Source organism: Pyricularia oryzae, chromosome 4 (genome assembly GCF_000002495.2).
Source record: "Pyricularia oryzae 70-15 chromosome 4, whole genome shotgun sequence".
Classification (NCBI taxonomy): domain Eukaryota; kingdom Fungi; phylum Ascomycota; class Sordariomycetes; order Magnaporthales; family Pyriculariaceae; genus Pyricularia; species Pyricularia oryzae.
The window spans coordinates 5,464,817-5,481,554 of NC_017851.1; the positions used below are offsets into that span (position 1 = coordinate 5,464,817).

Below are 16,738 nucleotides of genomic sequence, written 5' to 3' on the forward strand. Positions count from 1 at the left end.
GAGATGCAAAACTCGCTTTAAACAGCGGCAAACTAGCGAACCACAATCGACCAGCGCCACTTTGGTAGCCAACACAAAACGCAGACATGTCATCCGTGAAGAAACCTATGCGCCTGCCGCCCCTCAAGGCACTGCGCGTCCGCAACCCCGATGTCAAGGAGGTGAACCCGTGTCTGGCAGTTATGAGCTCAGTTCTCGGTGCGTTTCCAATTGCCCCATCTAGCCTTCCCCTCTCGCACTAATAGCTTCCCTTTGCCGGCTGAGCCAATGCTGACACCGCCTGACTTGCGATCGCCTACAGCATGCTGGGCTTCGGCAGGCTACACAGCACAGGGCTGCGCTGCTCTCGAGCAATCTCTTCGTGCATGCATGGACGGCCCACCAGCCCCGAAGCCAAAGAAGAGCGAGATCAACTACCACCTATCTCGAATGTACCCCAAGATCGTCGGGCCGAGGAAGTTAAACAAGTGAAGGGGGATCATATAACTGAACAATGGATATCAGCGAGAGTTCGGGCGGGAAGTACCAGCAATGGGAAGTGCTGCTGGCGAGAAAGATCTGCATCCATGACACCTCACTCGTCCGCGCGAATGTCGGGGTTCGTGGCTGCCTGGACGATATTTCCTTGTGGAGGCAGCATCGCAGGTCCAGAGGATACTAGCAACATGCTCAACTTGCGAGATTATCGTTCGGAATACATGGTCTGGTGATGACCCGCCTAAACGAAGCGAGGGAAAAAAGATCTGGCAGTGGAGTTCCAAGAGGCATAGAGCCGGCGTTTGATGACCTCTCTAGGGAGATATAAGTGATGTATTTATATTACAACGCTGTAATATTGTTGTATCAAATCCTGTACAAACATTCAAGCTTTGCACCTATGCCCCAAGTCTTATCAGCCAAGTTCATCTCGCGCAATTTGTTATGGGCCGAGTTTGGGATATCAATTATCATAACACGCGGGAGGTGGCCCATTTAAGAAAGCCCGTTCAGGGTATATCGAAAATATTGTTCTGCCATTGCTGAAAATTCTATATCTCGGTATCTGGATAGAACAAACCGAAAGGGTAGAGGAACCAAGATCCTCGAACAGGTAAAATAAAAACTAGACTCCTAAACAAGGCAGCAAAGCTTGCGTATTTCAAAAAGAGAAACAAGGACCAAAAGATGGGAACAAGAAAGGAAAGTAAAGAGGGTGGTATCTGGATTTGAAAAAAAGAAAGGAAAATTGTGACCATAAAAGAGGTTTTGCGACGTGGTTGGACGCGCTGGTATCTTCCAGGAATGGACCTCCCTATTATACTTCTATGAATTTGGGGGTAAAAGTAGGATAGGAGAGAACAGGAACAAAAAAAAACAAAGCATTGACCGCAACCGACACAAAGTAAAAAAGACAATCCGACGCCGTCTCAATGTTGCATGCATGCCGAAAACAAGATCCAGTAGGTTGAGTCAAGGGAAAGAAAGTAAAAGTGAGAAGGAATATTTCCCGATGCATGGTAGCGAGGATCGTCCTCCGGTTGTGAATGCACAAGTCGGTACCAACGTCCCTCTTTGAACAATTTGAAACTGAACATTACACATGTCCAGTGACCCCATTGGTTTGCTGTTGCCTTGGGTGGTGATAAGCCGATTCCCTGTCGTCGACATCGTCATTTTTGCGGAAGGTTTGAAAGCGACTCCTACTCGCCACCAATGCCAACGCAAAACAGCTCGACCTCGCCCACGCCGCCATTGTACATGTCGCGATCCCCGTTCCGCCCGTCCGTGAACGCCATCTGCACATCCTCGTCACAGACAATGCTCACAAAGTCACTCTCTTCGTCGCGGTACCGCAGCCTTAGGTTGCCCCTCGAAATGCTGCTGTTTGTAAATCGAGCCAGCTTGGCGTCAATCCGGTCTACCAGGCTGCGATATGTAATGTTGTAAGCCGCCACGAGCGTCATGTAGTTGCTGGTGTCATAATTGACCTTGACCTTGAGCTGCGTCGGCATTATCCCACCGCCTTGGTCAGGTGACATAAGTCCAGCCGTGTTGGGTGGCTGCGGTGTCCCAGTGCCGAGCGGAGGACTGACTGTCCGCCCCATGTCAGCCGACAGGTTGAGGGGGGCGGGAGTATGGCCCGAGCCTGGTGGGTTGGGCGTGCCACCTCTCGGATAGACAGGCTGCATTGGGAACTGCGCCAGGGTTCCTCCAGAGTACCCACCACCTTGTTGCATCAACCTGTCTCTTTGAACACCCGGGCTCTGCGTATTTGACCTCATCGGCAAATCGTTGCGGAGGCTCAAGGCCGGGCTGCCAGTGTTACTCCTCGGGATGTTCGAATCATGTCTTTCGTGCGCAGCATGGAGATGAGCTGGGATTCCGGGCACTGCAGGCACATTGCTTTGGCTGCCCCCAGGCGTCCGACGCATCCCCGGTGGGCCTTGGCCTTGGATGTCCGGCGTGCTGTAGCTCCTACTTCGGCTCTGTTGCGACGCCCCCTGGGCGCTATGAGATGCCATTACGGGCATACTGGGTCCGCGAGGGTTTCTCCCGTTGGCACCCGACATGCCATATGCGTTGACAGGCGAAGGTCCGTCTCGTGATGGTGCGCGTGGCATCGCAGGTGCTGTGTACCTGTTCTGGTCCACGATGGGTCCATCCCACATCCCGGGGTACGGTTGACCAGTTACACCCTTGAAGGAACCGTAACCTGCGCTGCCTGGAAACACATTCGATGCGGTGCTCGTTCTGGAAGACACAGGCGACTCGCCGATCGGTGAAAAGTATGAGTCGCCAGGGCGAAACCCGGGTGAGTTTCCGCCTTGGAGTTGTGTCTGTACGCTGAGGGGTTGTGGTGGCTGAGGGAGAGGGAAGCGAGGTGGCGGCCCCCGAGCTATGCTCGCTATAGACTGTGAGCTCTCGCCCGTTTGTGATCGTCCTCTTATACTGGCGGTGGAGTTCATGCGCGGCATAGTCCCTGCCATGGCCTGGTACTGCTGTGATTGCTGGGGTATCGCCCCAAACTCATATTCCTCCTCCTCCTCGGGTTGTGTCTGTGCGTACGGGTTCTCGACTGCTGACTGCGAACGCATCCATGCAAACTCTGCGGTCGGTTGGTCGGGGCTTGTTGCCGACTGAGAACCACTGGCCTTCCTTTGTTGGTCTAAGCCTGCTGCCCACTTTTTCATCATCTCCTCGTTCTGAAATTTGATGATGAAGTTTTCTACTCCTGGATCACCTTTCCACCAGATCTGAACCGTGTATGAACCAGGCTTGGCAAACGAAAGGACTTCGGTGACATTGGTCATGAAGATACGCCCCTTGAGCTGCAGCTTCGCACCCTTGTTCCGGATCTTGGGTCCCGTCGACTTTGTTTTGTCCTTTTTGTCTTTGCTCTTGGTCGATGATATCTCCTTGCAGCAAAGCAAGATGCATTCAAAAAGGTAGATTTCGTACTAGTCTTTTGGTTAGCTCGTTTGCTAAACGGCACGTAACAGGAAGAGAACAGAAAATAGAAGAGACGAAATATAAAAAGAACACCAAATAAATAAGGGGGCGCTTTACTGTCTTTGCATTACTCACATCCCTCTCGGATTCACTCTTCCCGGTGAGAACTGTATGTACTCCATGTAGCAACAGAGAGCCAAATTGGTCAACCTGGTGGTTCTTCCAATCGTCCACTCTTGTTTTGAGATCTTCGAGGGCATCATCCAGAAGATCGCGGTCGACGGCCTCGTTGGCTTTCTGTAGCGTTCTTTCTGCAGCCGCAATACCAAGAGAGAGATCATCCTTGACCTTGTCGTCCTCACTCTTTTTCAAAAGATCCTGGACAAACACAGAGTCAATATGGTGCCCATAATGTCATCTACCTGCAGCTAGTTCGCCACGACAACCTACTTTGAGCAGCAAAGGATATTTGACCAGCCTTTGCATTGGTTTTAACAAAAAGCCGTCCAGGGTGTTAAAATCGCAAGCAACCGGGTGTTCAATGCTCTTGATCTTGTCAAACTCGGACTGAGCGATCAACGCGGCCTTCCGTTGGTTCGCTATAAACGGTGTGTAGATGGGGTCGAAGCTGGCCTCCATAGCTACAAAGGGACTTCCCCACTGCTGCACCTCACCAGGCATCGAGTTGGTGGTCTCCACGCGGATTAGGAAGCGGCGTTGAAAGTCTAGAATGGCGTCAATGTTTCCGAAGATCTGGTAAGCGACGTCGCCTGTCACGATTCCCCTCTCCGTCAATGCCTTCTTCAGGTCGTGCAGATTCTCCAGGTCCTGAACGTATTTGCGTTCCGTGTCGACTAGCTCTCGAACAATGTAGTCGCGGTAGCTCATCTTCGATTTGCCGCTGTCAGGCATGTCATCCTCCGGGTACGGCTGCTGTTGTATTAACATTCCACGAGTCTGCGCGATATCTAAAACCTGGTTCACCACCGTCGTAACCTGAATTCGTAAAAGCGTCAGCAACGAACATAATGTCGCGTGCAGTCCGGTTCCAAACCCTGCGTGGCGGACATGACCAGGAACGCACCTTTACAAAGCCTGTGGTATCGTTCTTGAGGAGATCACTAATGGTGAAGATATCCTCAATGCCAAGCTCATTCTTGCATTGTTCCGCAAATTTATAGATATACATCTTGGCCTTTTTCGCGTCAGGCGTCGGGTCGAAACTCATCGGGTTCTCGGGCTTGAGAAGATTAAAAATCACAATCAGAGGCGTCCCCATGCGCAGTAGTTTCCACACGGACTCGACGATTCCCCCTTCAGGATCTTCCGCCTCCCACTGATCCATGAGACTCATGTATTCTTCGAAGCCCGGTACCTGGGCGAGTCTCTGCTTCAATGACATGCATATTTGGTAGAGAGACCTCGAGGCGTCGGCCTTCTGATTGATGATGTTGCTTGTAGCAACAACCTGGCCGCCGTTTTGTGCTGGGACAACAGTCGAGGCGCTTGCCAAGCTGGAAAGAGAAGTCGTGGAGTTGTGAAGAGTCGTTCCAGACAGCTGACTCGCCCTGAGGGGCGGGATGCCCACGGCAGGCCCGGTGCTGCCCATCGTGCCTTGGAGTCTAGCGACGCCGCCGGTCGAGGAGGGAAATATTGGCGTCGTGTTGGTTCTCAAGAGGGGCGCATATGCCATCGCCAGCGCATTCGGCGGAGTAAAAGCCACCGGGCACGTGGGATGGCCGACGCCGATGTTCTCGCTGGCGGAGCGTCGACTCGGGCCGGGGAGCGATTGATCCTGCGTCGTCAAAGTTGGTGTTCAAGGGAGTAGAAAAACGAAGCGGATAAGCGGGTAAGTCGTCGATATCAAAACGAGGTCTCGTGTATCTCAAGAGCGAATGTTGCGAACTCGAAGTCGAAATGGCGGAGTCCGGCGGTCGGCGGCAGTCGTCGGTTGGTGGCAAAGCACGAGGGACGGTGGGGGTGGATCAGTGGTCAAAAAGCCCACTGTACACAATTAATCGGCTTCCTTTGGATCGAGACAAAAAAGAAAGAAAGAAAAAAAGATGCAAACGCTGAGGCGTTTCGAAGTATGAACAGTTGACGAAAGATCAAGCAAAGGAAAAGAAAAGAAAACCCCAGTCGTAAAAGTCTTGAAAGATGGAAGATTGGAAAAAGGGCCGCGAATGAGTGGGATAGATGCGCGGGTCACGTCGGTACTGTGATGAATGTGGTAAGGGTTATGGTTGGGCAAGTGTACAGGCAGGCACAGGGTGCTCGACCGACGTGCAGCAGACACAGCACAGCACAGGGCAGTTGGTGGTTGGTGGTGCCCCTTGCGCTCACTGGCGGTTTGGGGGCGGGCGTTGGGAGGAGTGGCTGCTGATTCACGTCATTCGACTGCACACTGCCTGCGAGTTTTGTGTCTCGGGGCGCGTTGAGGCCGGGTTGTCTGCAATTAGTAAAGCAAAAGGTCCTTTTACTACAAAAAGAAAAGAAAAAAAAATCAAATCAAGTCAACGGCTGGTTGCGAAGCAGTCAACGAATCGATCTTAGGTAGTAGTGTTGTTGTTTTCTGTTTTCTTTATTTCTTTTTCTTCTTCCCTCCCGGTGAACGGCTCAAAGGAATTCCTCAATGTCACCTGCCTAATACCAAACAGGCCTGGGAATGGGAAATCAGGAGACGCGGGGCGAAAAAAGAAGCAGCCACCCTTCGAAATTGTTTCCAGAGGTGTCAAGGTCCGAATTTGAAACGGGCCATGGGGGATGGATGGGTCGTAGTCCCTGGTCCTGGTTGGCTGGACCGGGCGCGGCAAAGACGGAAAAGAGGGTCCGACTGGGGTCAAATGGCAACCCAAAGGGCACCCAAGAAAAAGCACCCCAGCTGTAGCCTTGATTGGGAGCGGCATCCAAAAGGGGTCTTCGTTCTTCAACCGTCGCGGCGTCAAGTTGCTCAGTTGGGCTGACGAATACTACACTAATAAATATGCCGGCCACCCACGTAACCTACCTACATACCTTCTCGAAGCTTGATTCATCTCGGGAGACATACCTAGTAAGCTGCATGCAGTTTGCACTGTCTAGGTAAATCTTTGATACGTCTGGTAGCAGTTTGTCTAATTGCCAACAGATTGCCCGGACTAAAAGACGAGACGCATACTGTAGTATTTTAAGCCTCCATCGATCTCTTGCTGCTTGACCGGCAAGGGCCCAACCCAAGGTTACACAAATGTTAAGGTGAGTGGATGTGATGTGGACGAATTTTCGCCTGTATTAATTCCCTGATCCGCAATTCGCAATTCGAAGCCCTGGTTCGCAATCTCAATCCGATGGATTCGGTTCCTATCAATCAGTCCACGACACGCCGGATCCCTCTCCGGCACTGGGGCGGGCTGGCGCTAACAAAAGAAAGGAGACGAAGTTTGCGTGTGTTTTGTGATGGTATGGATCCGAAGTTTTCTATCACATTTTTTTTCTAATTATTTCATTTTCCAATGTCGCATTCTCCTCTCCTGTATCTACCTACGCATGTTTACCTAAGCACCTATTGCTATCCAGTGCCAAACGCAGTTTTGATTATCTTTGCCGGGTTGTTAATGGCATGGGTGAACACCAATTTATTTTCTCTGCTGATTCATCTCTCTCTCCATCTTTTTTTTTCTTTCTTTTTTCCCCTCTATTGCCAGTCCTTCTTCTATCACTTTATCCCTCAAGTTACTGCAGCCTATTATAACAGCTTGGTAAACGCGACGCGTAATCGGACCTCATCTCATCAAATGACCAGGTGGAAACCTGCTCTTGATGGATTTGCTGACCGAAATTAGCTCTGGTTTCTACTGTATGTACATGATTAACAACAGTAGCACATTACTATTAGTATGGTGCTATACATCACCCCCAACACTGTGTCTCCTCGGAGCGCGCAATGGTTCGATGGTTATTGCATGTCGGATGGTGGAGAGAGGTACATACTTGAGACTGATTTCCATTTTACCGGCCTTACAACTGGAAATACATGGCTTAGTTCTATAGGTAGGTAGGTATGTACCTTTTGTGCAAGGTCTTGCAGTCTGCCCGTCGACACCACCGTCGACGCGCCGCGGCAATCCGTGCAGCACTTAGCACCGTGCATCGACGATCAATGCCATTTCATCTCATCCCCCTCTTCAGCGGCGCGGCTTGCTCTGAGCATTGATCTGTCTTGACTTTGCCTGTTTCAAGGTGATCAGACGGGGGTAACGATGCCGCTAGTCCCGAAACGGTGAAGTCCTGAAAGAATCATGCAAACGGTTGTATTTGTTCTACGGTACTGGTGGCATTCGATTGCCGTATAATTTAATTCTAGATAGCCTAGGTACCTATTTCTGGTCGGTCACTACCAGTAAGCTTTTGTACTGAGTATCCCGTCGACTTCGAAATTTTCTAGTCTAGACTACCTAGTCTGGGATCTTGATGGGTGGTTCTGCGACGGCGCGAGTCTTTTTGCTTGCGGAGATCGACACAAATTGGTGTCTGGCGAGACATGGCCCAGGAACGCTTGAGCTCAACTCTGACGCCGCAACTGTTTGTTTTCTGCACCCGCCCTCGCTCTGTCTTCCCCTCCTTCCCGTCCCATCTACCTATCCGTACCTAGGCAAGGAAAGTTAGTTATGTACACATTTGCCCGACTTAACACAAGGCCTATTGGCGCAAAACAGGCACGCCTCTGAGGAACTGGAAATCCTACAGTACATGCAGTGCACCAAGGGGGTTCTCACTGCCAGAAGCCGAATGGCTAAGTACGCAAGCAGCGGCCGAAAACGAGCGTACTCCGCCCTGGCGTAAAAGCAGCAAGCAGATAAGGGAAGGATGTTAATGATCGCATGTTCAAGCAACCTAAAGCCGGTGTACCATTATCATAGCCATAGCATTGATCCTTTAATGCGTCCTTAGCCTTATTCAGAAACACTCCACATTTATTCGACGCAGTCTCCTAATCTGGATCACTAGGGCGCATACCTGTTTGCCATTTGATGTGACAAGTATGCACTTTATATATTGTCAGCGAGCGGGGTTGGGACCTGTCGTTCGCCGCATTTGGCTGGGGTTATGCTTGAGAGTATATGGTTTCACGGAGTAATTCCTACGCAAAGGTACGAACAAGCCCTTTATACGGATAAGTGCGCAGTAATTAATTAGGTACCCGCGAAGTAAACACCTAGTCCCGAGGTGAATGCCTGTAAGTCATTGGTTTGGTTTCTCTCGCCGTAGTAGGTACCGTGTGACTGGCAAATCTCGTGCATTCCCCAGCACTTGCCGGAGAAATGCTTCAAACCTTTGTTTCCTAATAGCGAAGCCACAGGGTAAATCGCCCTTCGCTTTCAACGCGTGTCCGCCTGCGTATGAAGTAGTGCCTAGTGGGCTTCTTGAAAGAAAGACTAAATATAGAAGGGTAATAATTATTACTTTGCTTACAAGTTCAAATCCATGTTATGATTTGGACTGAATGATATAATTAGCTCGATGTAAATGATAATAATATTTCTAAGGCAGTTACGGAGTTTGGTTACCGACGGTTTGACGAATATTTATTTACATAGTACTCATGGGTAAGAATTCGAGAATGTCCAGGATTTCCTTGAGAATATTTTGGCTAAAAATTACCCACAAGCACCAACTTGCGTATGGGGATATACACCACTTACCTACTTTATATGTAGTTACAAGTAGATATATAATATCTCACATATTTCAATAAGAATTTCCCTGAGGGCGGCACCTTTGCTGCTATTCTAACTTTTAAAAAGTTTGTTTTGTAAAGGGTCGGGAATTCAGCGAGGCGGGATTCGGATTGGTGTATATAAAGTCCAAAAAGATTGGCGTGGTACAGCACGCTTTTCCATGACGGTATATGTATCCGTATCGATGCAGAAGTGTAATAATCTGTTGTGGTCATTATTTACTTTATCTTAATCACAGCGAGTGCATATAAAGTAAGAATAGGTAGTCCGTAATAGCAGACCACAAACAGTGAGAAGTGACACGCCAAGCGTGTTACCAGACGCAGCGTTAAGGGTGGGCTTCATACGGCCGAAGGTTGGTGTATCTTTGCATAGAACACATGCATTTGATCTCTTTTGCTTGAGTCCGAAACCCGCCTCGCTAACAGCACGCAGTATGTTGTAGCCGATGTTGTGCAAGGAACGCAAACAGTGGCAGAAACGCCTCTTTTTAATTGAAGGGATTTCTTATGCATGGGAAAACTTACGGCAACTACTGCAAGGTTCCTTATACTACCTAAATTTGATAGATGTGTAATGTTGAAATATGCATTCGCTAATAAATTAAACTGTTTTCTGCATCCCTGGTTCAAACGTACAATACTTGGCTAGTTGTAGTAGGTATGACGAAACGAAGGCCAGGTAGGCAGATGGTTCAGCAGGTAGGTGGTAGGCAGTCTGGAACATGCAAGTAGTAAATTATCGCAAAACATTGAGGCTGTTGTGATCTCATCTCTTGCTCTAAAACCGGGTAGTCGTTTGGCAATGGATAGATACATATCTTAGGTTGTCTAGGTAGGTAGGTTAGGGTGGTATATTACAGCAAATGAATGATGGCATTGGATCCCGCCCTGCGGGCGACAAGGCGTAAACTGGATGGCGAGAAGGAAATCAAGGCTCAGCCCGCCCCACCACCACCTAGAATTCCCATCATCGTTGTGTTGGCGGGGGACACCGACGTGGAGGTGTAAATGTGTCGTTTTATTACGTGCTTGATAAAGGTTATAACGCATAGAAACGGTAGGTTCTGTTCTTCGCTGTCGGTTCCATCACCTAACCCTAAATTTGCGCAGAATTATGTGTTGTGTACGCGGTATGTGGAATAAAAGTCAAATAGGAAGGCTAGTCTGTATGGCACCAGATCGCTTGAGGCTTTGTCGAGGAATTGAGGATGGTCACGAAGCGGAGAGTTTTCAATATTACCCCAAGTGTTGGATTGAGTTGGTAGCTACCTAGGTACCTTGCTAGGTAGATATATTGATGCATTGTACGAAGTAGTAACTACAGTGATCGCGCGATGATTCCCTCGTTAAATGTCAAACATCAAATAGGCTGGCTCCACGGTTAACCTTGGGCTGAGCTAGCTAGCAAGTTTGCTTACATAAACAGGCGAACCATCTGGGCACTTGCTCACCCCACCAACCAAACAGCGCCCGCCTCACCTGGCTGGAGGGCTGCGCTTGTTTTCAAGTAGCTGGACGCCTTGGCAGCCCGACTTCTTTGGGGCGGTCACGTCAAGGCGCAGGCAACCAGCTGCCGCTACGCAATTTTCAATACCCACCTTGCATTGAAGCAAGCAAGCCTTGAAACCCTGGATACGTCGTCTTCGCGCCCTGGAATACAGTACGCAGAGGGAAAGGAGGAGCGTAGCCTGGCTCAAAGGCCTGCTTGAGTGCGTGAATGCACCATTCGATTCGATACATACCATAGTACTGCCCACTACCGCGGCATCCCAGTCGCCCAGCCCACACCCAATCCCACAATCCAAGCCACCCTCGCGTCATCACAACCTTGAGAAGGAAAAGAGGCCGGACAACCCGACGCGCCATTACCAACCAACGTATATTCGTTTCATCAAAACCCTACACACCTGGATTCTTGGGCGCCGCTGTTATCGTATGCGCCAGACACCCTTTGATCCTGTACCTATCCACACAATACCGTGCACCCGAGTTCTGGTGAGCCCAAAGACGAAGACGCACGCAATTCACGTTACAGCCTGCCACAAAGGACCGGCCCACCTATCGGTCCACAACACGAGCGCTCCATACCTAACTTGAGAGGGTACCTACTCAGTCACCGCCGTCACTGTCACATCGAGAAGACATACAACTGTCAGAGGGCAGTGCGCCTCTCTGCTGCACTCTCGTGTTCCCCTGGCTAAGCTATACAAACAACGACTTGGCCTCGCTCGACCGTTTTCGCTATAATGAATTCGGCCGATGAGGGCTACAGCGAGGCCCCTCTCAATACCTTGGTCTCGACCTCGTTCTACAAGTCCCACTCAAGTAACAGATCCCCCGTGTCGGATCTTTTACTGCAACACATGTCGGACCTTTCTATCGCCAACAAGACGGGTACGTAGCATCCTTCATCAGCTCTTTTGCTTTTGTGGCGGCGGGCTTGGCTGTCGCGGCTGCTTTCCAGCCGGCGCCTCTCCCCCAAGCTCGTTAGCCCGTCTGACCCTCAACTAACTCTCAACACTCCATCCGGCTACCGCGCGCAGAGCTTACTCTGGCACTCCTAGATGAGCTCCCCACGAGCGTTGTTGCCGAAATCGTCCAGCGTCTCAACCCGCGACTTTACATCGACTTTATCATGTATCTTCCGGCTGAGATCTGCCTCAAGATACTGGGCTATCTCGATCCACTCTCTCTCATCAACCTAGCCAAAGCTTGTCGAGCCTGGCACAACCTCGCCTCGGACGGGAAGCTTTGGGAGCGTATCTACTATCGTGAGGGATGGAAGACGATAAAATCAGAAATCGATCTGTGGGAAGACAAGGTCAACGCGGCCGCATTGTCTGGGAGCTCCTTGAATGGACCGCTACACAGGTTGCGGTCGTCCGAAGACGGACACACACATAAGAAGCGTGCCATCACGAGCCCTACAAGATCAACACCCGACGATAATCGCGATGCGGATTTCCCCATGCTGGATGATGTTGCGATGGGTGGTTCAAGCATTTTCGGAAGCGGCTCTGGTTCGTCAGATACGAGGACGTGTGTGACGCCAGGGATCAGTTCACTAAACGTGAACGGCCTCAGTGGCGATTCCAAGGGGAAAGGCAAGGAGCCTGCACATACTCCCCGGACGACGCTTTCCCGGGAAACGAGCGATATCAAGCCCGAGTCTTTGCCAGAAATCATCCCAGCTGAAACGAATTTGCCCAAGACGACTCTCTGGAACTGGCATACGAATTCAAACAGGTACAGGCTCAACTGGAAATACATGTATGCAACTCGACACCGGCTAGAGCAGAACTGGGAAAGTGGCAAGTTTGTCAACTTCCAGTTTCCACATCCAAACCACCCCGAGGAAGGACACAAAGAGTGCATCTACAGTCTCCAGTTCAACTCGGAATACTTGGTCAGCGGCAGCAGGGATAAGACGGTTCGCATATGGGACATGTACACGCGCAGGCTTGTCAGGTCGCCGCTTGTTGGCCACAAGGGATCCGTCCTATGCCTACAATTCGATTCTGATCCAGACGAGGACATCATTGTTACGGGCAGCAGCGATTCGGACGTGATCATCTGGAAGTTTTCAACCGGTGAGATGATACAGCGGCTCAAGGGTGCGCACCACGAGTCGGTGCTCAATGTCAAGTTCGACAAACGAATCCTTGTGACTTGCTCAAAGGACAAGACCATCAAGGTGTTCAACAGGCGACCGATTGGACCTGGTGAGGCAGGCTATGGAGAGACTGATGCCGTGTACGGCGTTGGGCAGGTCATCCAAAGCCAATATGCACAATACGACGGCATCGACAACCTAGCCATCAAACCGCCTTACACGATGATTGGCGCACTGAAAGGTCACGGGGCTGCTGTAAATGCCGTGCAAATATTCGGCAACGAAGTCGTCTCTGCCTCCGGGGATCGAAATCTCAAGATATGGGACTGGCCGACACAGCACTGCAGGTGCACATACATTGGCCATGCAAAAGGGATTGCCTGTGTTCAATATGATGGCAAGCGCATCGTGAGCGGTAGTAACGACAACGCGATCAAGGTTTTTGATAGCCGAACGGGACTCGAGGTAGCCAGCCTTCGTGGGCACACGGACCTGGTAAGGACCGTGCAGGCCGGCTTCGCCGACCTCCCATATAGCGACTACGAGGATGCCGAAGAGGCGAGGCGTCTCGACAAGAAGTTCAGCGCTGCGGTCCGGGCAGGTACGCTGTTAACACAGACAAGGGGGAGGCCAAGAAACGCTGGGAGCAGCAGGCCAGAGGAGCTCACAGCCTATGGCGCAAAACTACCTCCCGGCGGTGGCGGGGGCAAGTACGCACGGATAGTGTCGGGATCCTACGACGAAAGCATCATCGTTTGGAGACGCAATAGAGAAGGAAAGTGGTACAAACAGCATCATCTCAGACAAGAAGAGGCGGCACTAGCCGCGGCATCGAGACCGACAGACGACCCTGCAAATCACCCGGGACGGGGATTAGGTGGCCATGGGCGCCCTGTCGATGTTGCTGGGCTGACAGGGGCCGAGCTGGAGCTTCACAGGTTGAGAGCTCAGCGGCAGCCGGAATCGGCTGACGCTGCGGCGGCTGGACCCCCAAGCTCTGGGTCAGGGATAGCGGGCCACTCGCACAGAAGACCCGCCAGGCCGCGGGCTCAGGATGGCGCGGCACCGACCCGTTCGCAACCAACGTCAGAAAGAGACGATCCGACCCGCTCAATGCCAGAATCTCACAGGGGGTCGTCAGCCGGGGTCACTGCCAATGGCGCGGCTGAAGTAGTAAACGGCCAAGAGGTGGCTGGTGGACCGCAATACCTTGCTACTGGCCACACGCCCTCAATCCATGCAACATCGCTCTCAAGCTCGTCGGCGCGCTCATTGGCGCACATGATCGACGTCACGGTTCCTCAGGGTGTGTACGCACTGCAGCAGGCCTTGAGCAACTTCCCGGCCATGGTGGCACTCCAGCCTCAGTTGCAGGCGGCCATCGACAGAGAACCCAACCCAATGGTTCGTAGTCAGATGCGTCAAGCCGTCAGCACCGCGGTAGTGAGGGCGCAGCTGGCCCAGGCTCGGGCGCAACGTGAAAATATGCATAGCCTGAGGGTGGTCAGCAACGCCGCAAGGGCTGCAGATGCTAGCGGTGGTAGCGCGGGGCCATCGGCGGCATCATCACGGCCACAGGCGGCCAGTAGCAATTCGGCACCGACCGTTTTGCCGTCTGGCCGGCCAGCTATGCCGGCAGACGATACAGGATTGCCACCCATGGACCTTCCTGCGGTTACGGCGAGCTCTTCTTCTACAGGATCACCGGCAGAAACAGCAGCGGCGGCAGTGACGTCAACGACCAACGGCGCACCGCCACCAGGACCTCCACCAGCACCTAGCATGGGGCCCGCGCACCCCGTCCTTCCTGTTGCTGTCGGAGCGCGCCAGAACCAGGCCGTTGCAGATGAACGTACTCCAGTGCGTATATTCAAGCTTCAGTTCGATGTGCGGAGGATCATTTGTTGCAGTCAGACAAGCGTCATTGTGGGCTGGGACTTTTGCAATGGGGATCAGGAGTTGGAGGAGGCGAGTCGATTCTGGGCTACTGTGGAGTAGGCGAACAGGTTTTCCCGCAGTCTGGTTTCTTGTTTTTCTCTTCTCTTTTTCTCTCTCTCGCAAGGCTGTTTGGGGTTGTGTTTGTTCTCGGACGATTAATGATGATTTTTTTATTTTATTTCGAAGAGTTTTGTTTTGTGCTTGCATGGCATGGCGGACTGGCTTTTGAGAGGTTGGAAGGAAAGGGATATTGATTCCGAAACTGTATTTGTAATAAAAATCTGTACTGAAAAGACACTCAGAAAAAACCTTCTATAATAGCATCATTGAACTTATTTAACTTTGGTATCAAGCTGTGATACACCTTTGTCTCCTTTGCCATATAAATAAGCCAGACCCCAATAATAACCAAACTCCTGACGCCCAGGGAATAAGAGTACTTGTGGGTAGGTAGGTAGGTACCTAGTACCTACCTGGTAGTTTCTTCCCTTCAACCACATCCATCTCTACCTGATACGGCGGCGAACCAATCGAGTTCACCACTCTCAGCTAACAGCCGGCAGCCACTACTACCTCGCAGCTTCCTGGACCTTCTTCTCAACCACAGGAGGCTCGTCAATAAAGTCAGGGACCTCATCCTCCAGAAACGAGGGTACGGCACCACCGACGCCCATCTCCCTTTCGAACTCGACCTCCTCCCCGATGGCGTCCAGCTCGGCTTCCAGGTCGGCCTCATCAATATCCTCGCCGACGTCGTAGCCTCTGCTAAGACTCTCCTGGATCTCGTTGCTCATGTCGAGCAGGTCGGCCATCTCGTCCTGCATCTTTTCGATCTTGTCGATGTCGAACTTTCCGTACTGCTTCTTGAGCTCCTTTTGCGTCTGGCGCATGGTGTCGACCATGACGGCGCTGTTCTTGAGCGTGCCCTGCATGTCTTGCATCTTTTGCAGGTTGTCGATCTGCGACTGCACATTGTTCATCTGGGCCTCGTCCTCCTTCATGCGCCTCAGTATCCGCAGGGCCTTGGTCTTGAGGGCGTTTTGTGCCACGGCAGACCGCGTCGCCGCCCGCCGGCGGTTCAGTTCGGCAATCTCATTCTCCTTGGCCTTGATGGACACCTCGATCTTGGAGCGGCGGGACTCGAGCGCCGTGACCGAGTCGTCGAGGGTGGCTTTTGGGGCGGTCGGGGCGGAGCCGAAAACGCGGCGCATTGTGGGCGGGGCGCGGGGGTGGTTGACGCAAGGCCTGAGACGGTTTGTTTCGGGTGGTGGGTGGCAGGCGGTTTTGTCTGATGGTCGGCTTCTGAATATGTAGAACAAGGCTTTGCACCTATGCGTGTGTTTTTGATGCTGTGCTTTGCCGGGTTTGATCGCTGTCGGGGGGACGGTGTTGCGTCGCTTTGGGTGTTGGCCGGAGATGGGTAGCTGCCGGCTGCTTGGCCTCGTGGTTGATCGGTTGCCGCAGCTGAGCGATGACGAAGGCACGCCATGACCACCTTGGGGGCGGCGACGGGAAGTGGGGCTGGCTAAGGTACCTACACCTACTGTACTGTACATGTACACTACCAAAGGTTTGTTATCGTAAGCCTGCCCGCGAACAACTTCAATCCCAGAAACTGTTTGTTCATCTCGTTTACGAACTACCTACCAGGCTTGCCAGGGTACGGATGTAATATTGATAAACTCGTTTACGTCGCTGCTCCACGGTTACATTCGGCGTTTCTCTCTATCTCCTTTCCGGTCCTAGGTAATTAAGGGATGTAGGGTCTAGAAGTGCCATTTGCTTTCTGGACCTTCGTCTGGATTGACCATCTCTACCTACGAAGTAGACAAAAGGTTGCTCAGTTCGAACTTGCCAATGAACGCTTCAGGTTTCTCTTTATTTATCGCCTGTGAAACTCGGCCACGAAATGTCGGGTTCCCGCGATTGCCAGCCATATTTTTTTTATTGCAGATTACCGATCTATTGGCAAAGACTGGATCTAGGTAAGCTGCCTTGGGTACTTGCCCTGTTTGCCTCGCTCACCTATTCAAGCTCAT

The 16,738-nt window shown here is 51.6% G+C and overlaps 4 protein-coding genes across 4 annotated transcripts; 2 read left to right on the forward strand and 2 right to left on the reverse strand.

Moving 5' to 3' along the window:
* Positions 1-86: 86 nt before the first annotated feature.
* Positions 87-471, forward strand: MGG_09698 (37S ribosomal protein Mrp10; the record flags this gene model as incomplete). Its single annotated transcript, XM_003717609.1, has 2 exons — positions 87-198; positions 302-471. The coding sequence occupies 2 exons, from the start codon at positions 87-89 to the stop codon at positions 469-471; spliced, it is 282 nt and encodes a 93-aa protein (XP_003717657.1).
* A 454-nt stretch (positions 472-925) lies between these two features.
* On the reverse strand, positions 926-6,132 carry MGG_09697 (rho guanine nucleotide exchange factor scd1). The gene is made up of 4 exons (XM_003717610.1): positions 4,514-6,132; positions 3,880-4,425; positions 3,565-3,807; positions 926-3,437 (listed from the first exon to the last, which is right to left on the reverse strand). Exons 1-4 carry the CDS (start codon positions 5,120-5,122, stop codon positions 1,680-1,682), a joined length of 3,156 nt encoding a protein of 1,051 aa, XP_003717658.1. The 5' UTR covers positions 5,123-6,132; the 3' UTR covers positions 926-1,679.
* Positions 6,133-10,643: 4,511 nt separating this feature from the next.
* Positions 10,644-15,046, forward strand: MGG_09696 (uncharacterized protein). The gene is made up of 2 exons (XM_003717611.1): positions 10,644-11,542; positions 11,692-15,046. The coding sequence occupies exons 1-2, from the start codon at positions 11,395-11,397 to the stop codon at positions 14,757-14,759; spliced, it is 3,216 nt and encodes a 1,071-aa protein (XP_003717659.1). The 5' UTR covers positions 10,644-11,394; the 3' UTR covers positions 14,760-15,046.
* On the reverse strand, positions 14,846-16,186 carry MGG_09695 (charged multivesicular body protein 5). Its single transcript, XM_003717612.1, has one exon. It carries the CDS (start codon positions 15,908-15,910, stop codon positions 15,269-15,271), a length of 642 nt encoding a protein of 213 aa, XP_003717660.1. The 5' UTR covers positions 15,911-16,186; the 3' UTR covers positions 14,846-15,268.
* Between the last annotated feature and the right edge of the window lie 552 nt (positions 16,187-16,738).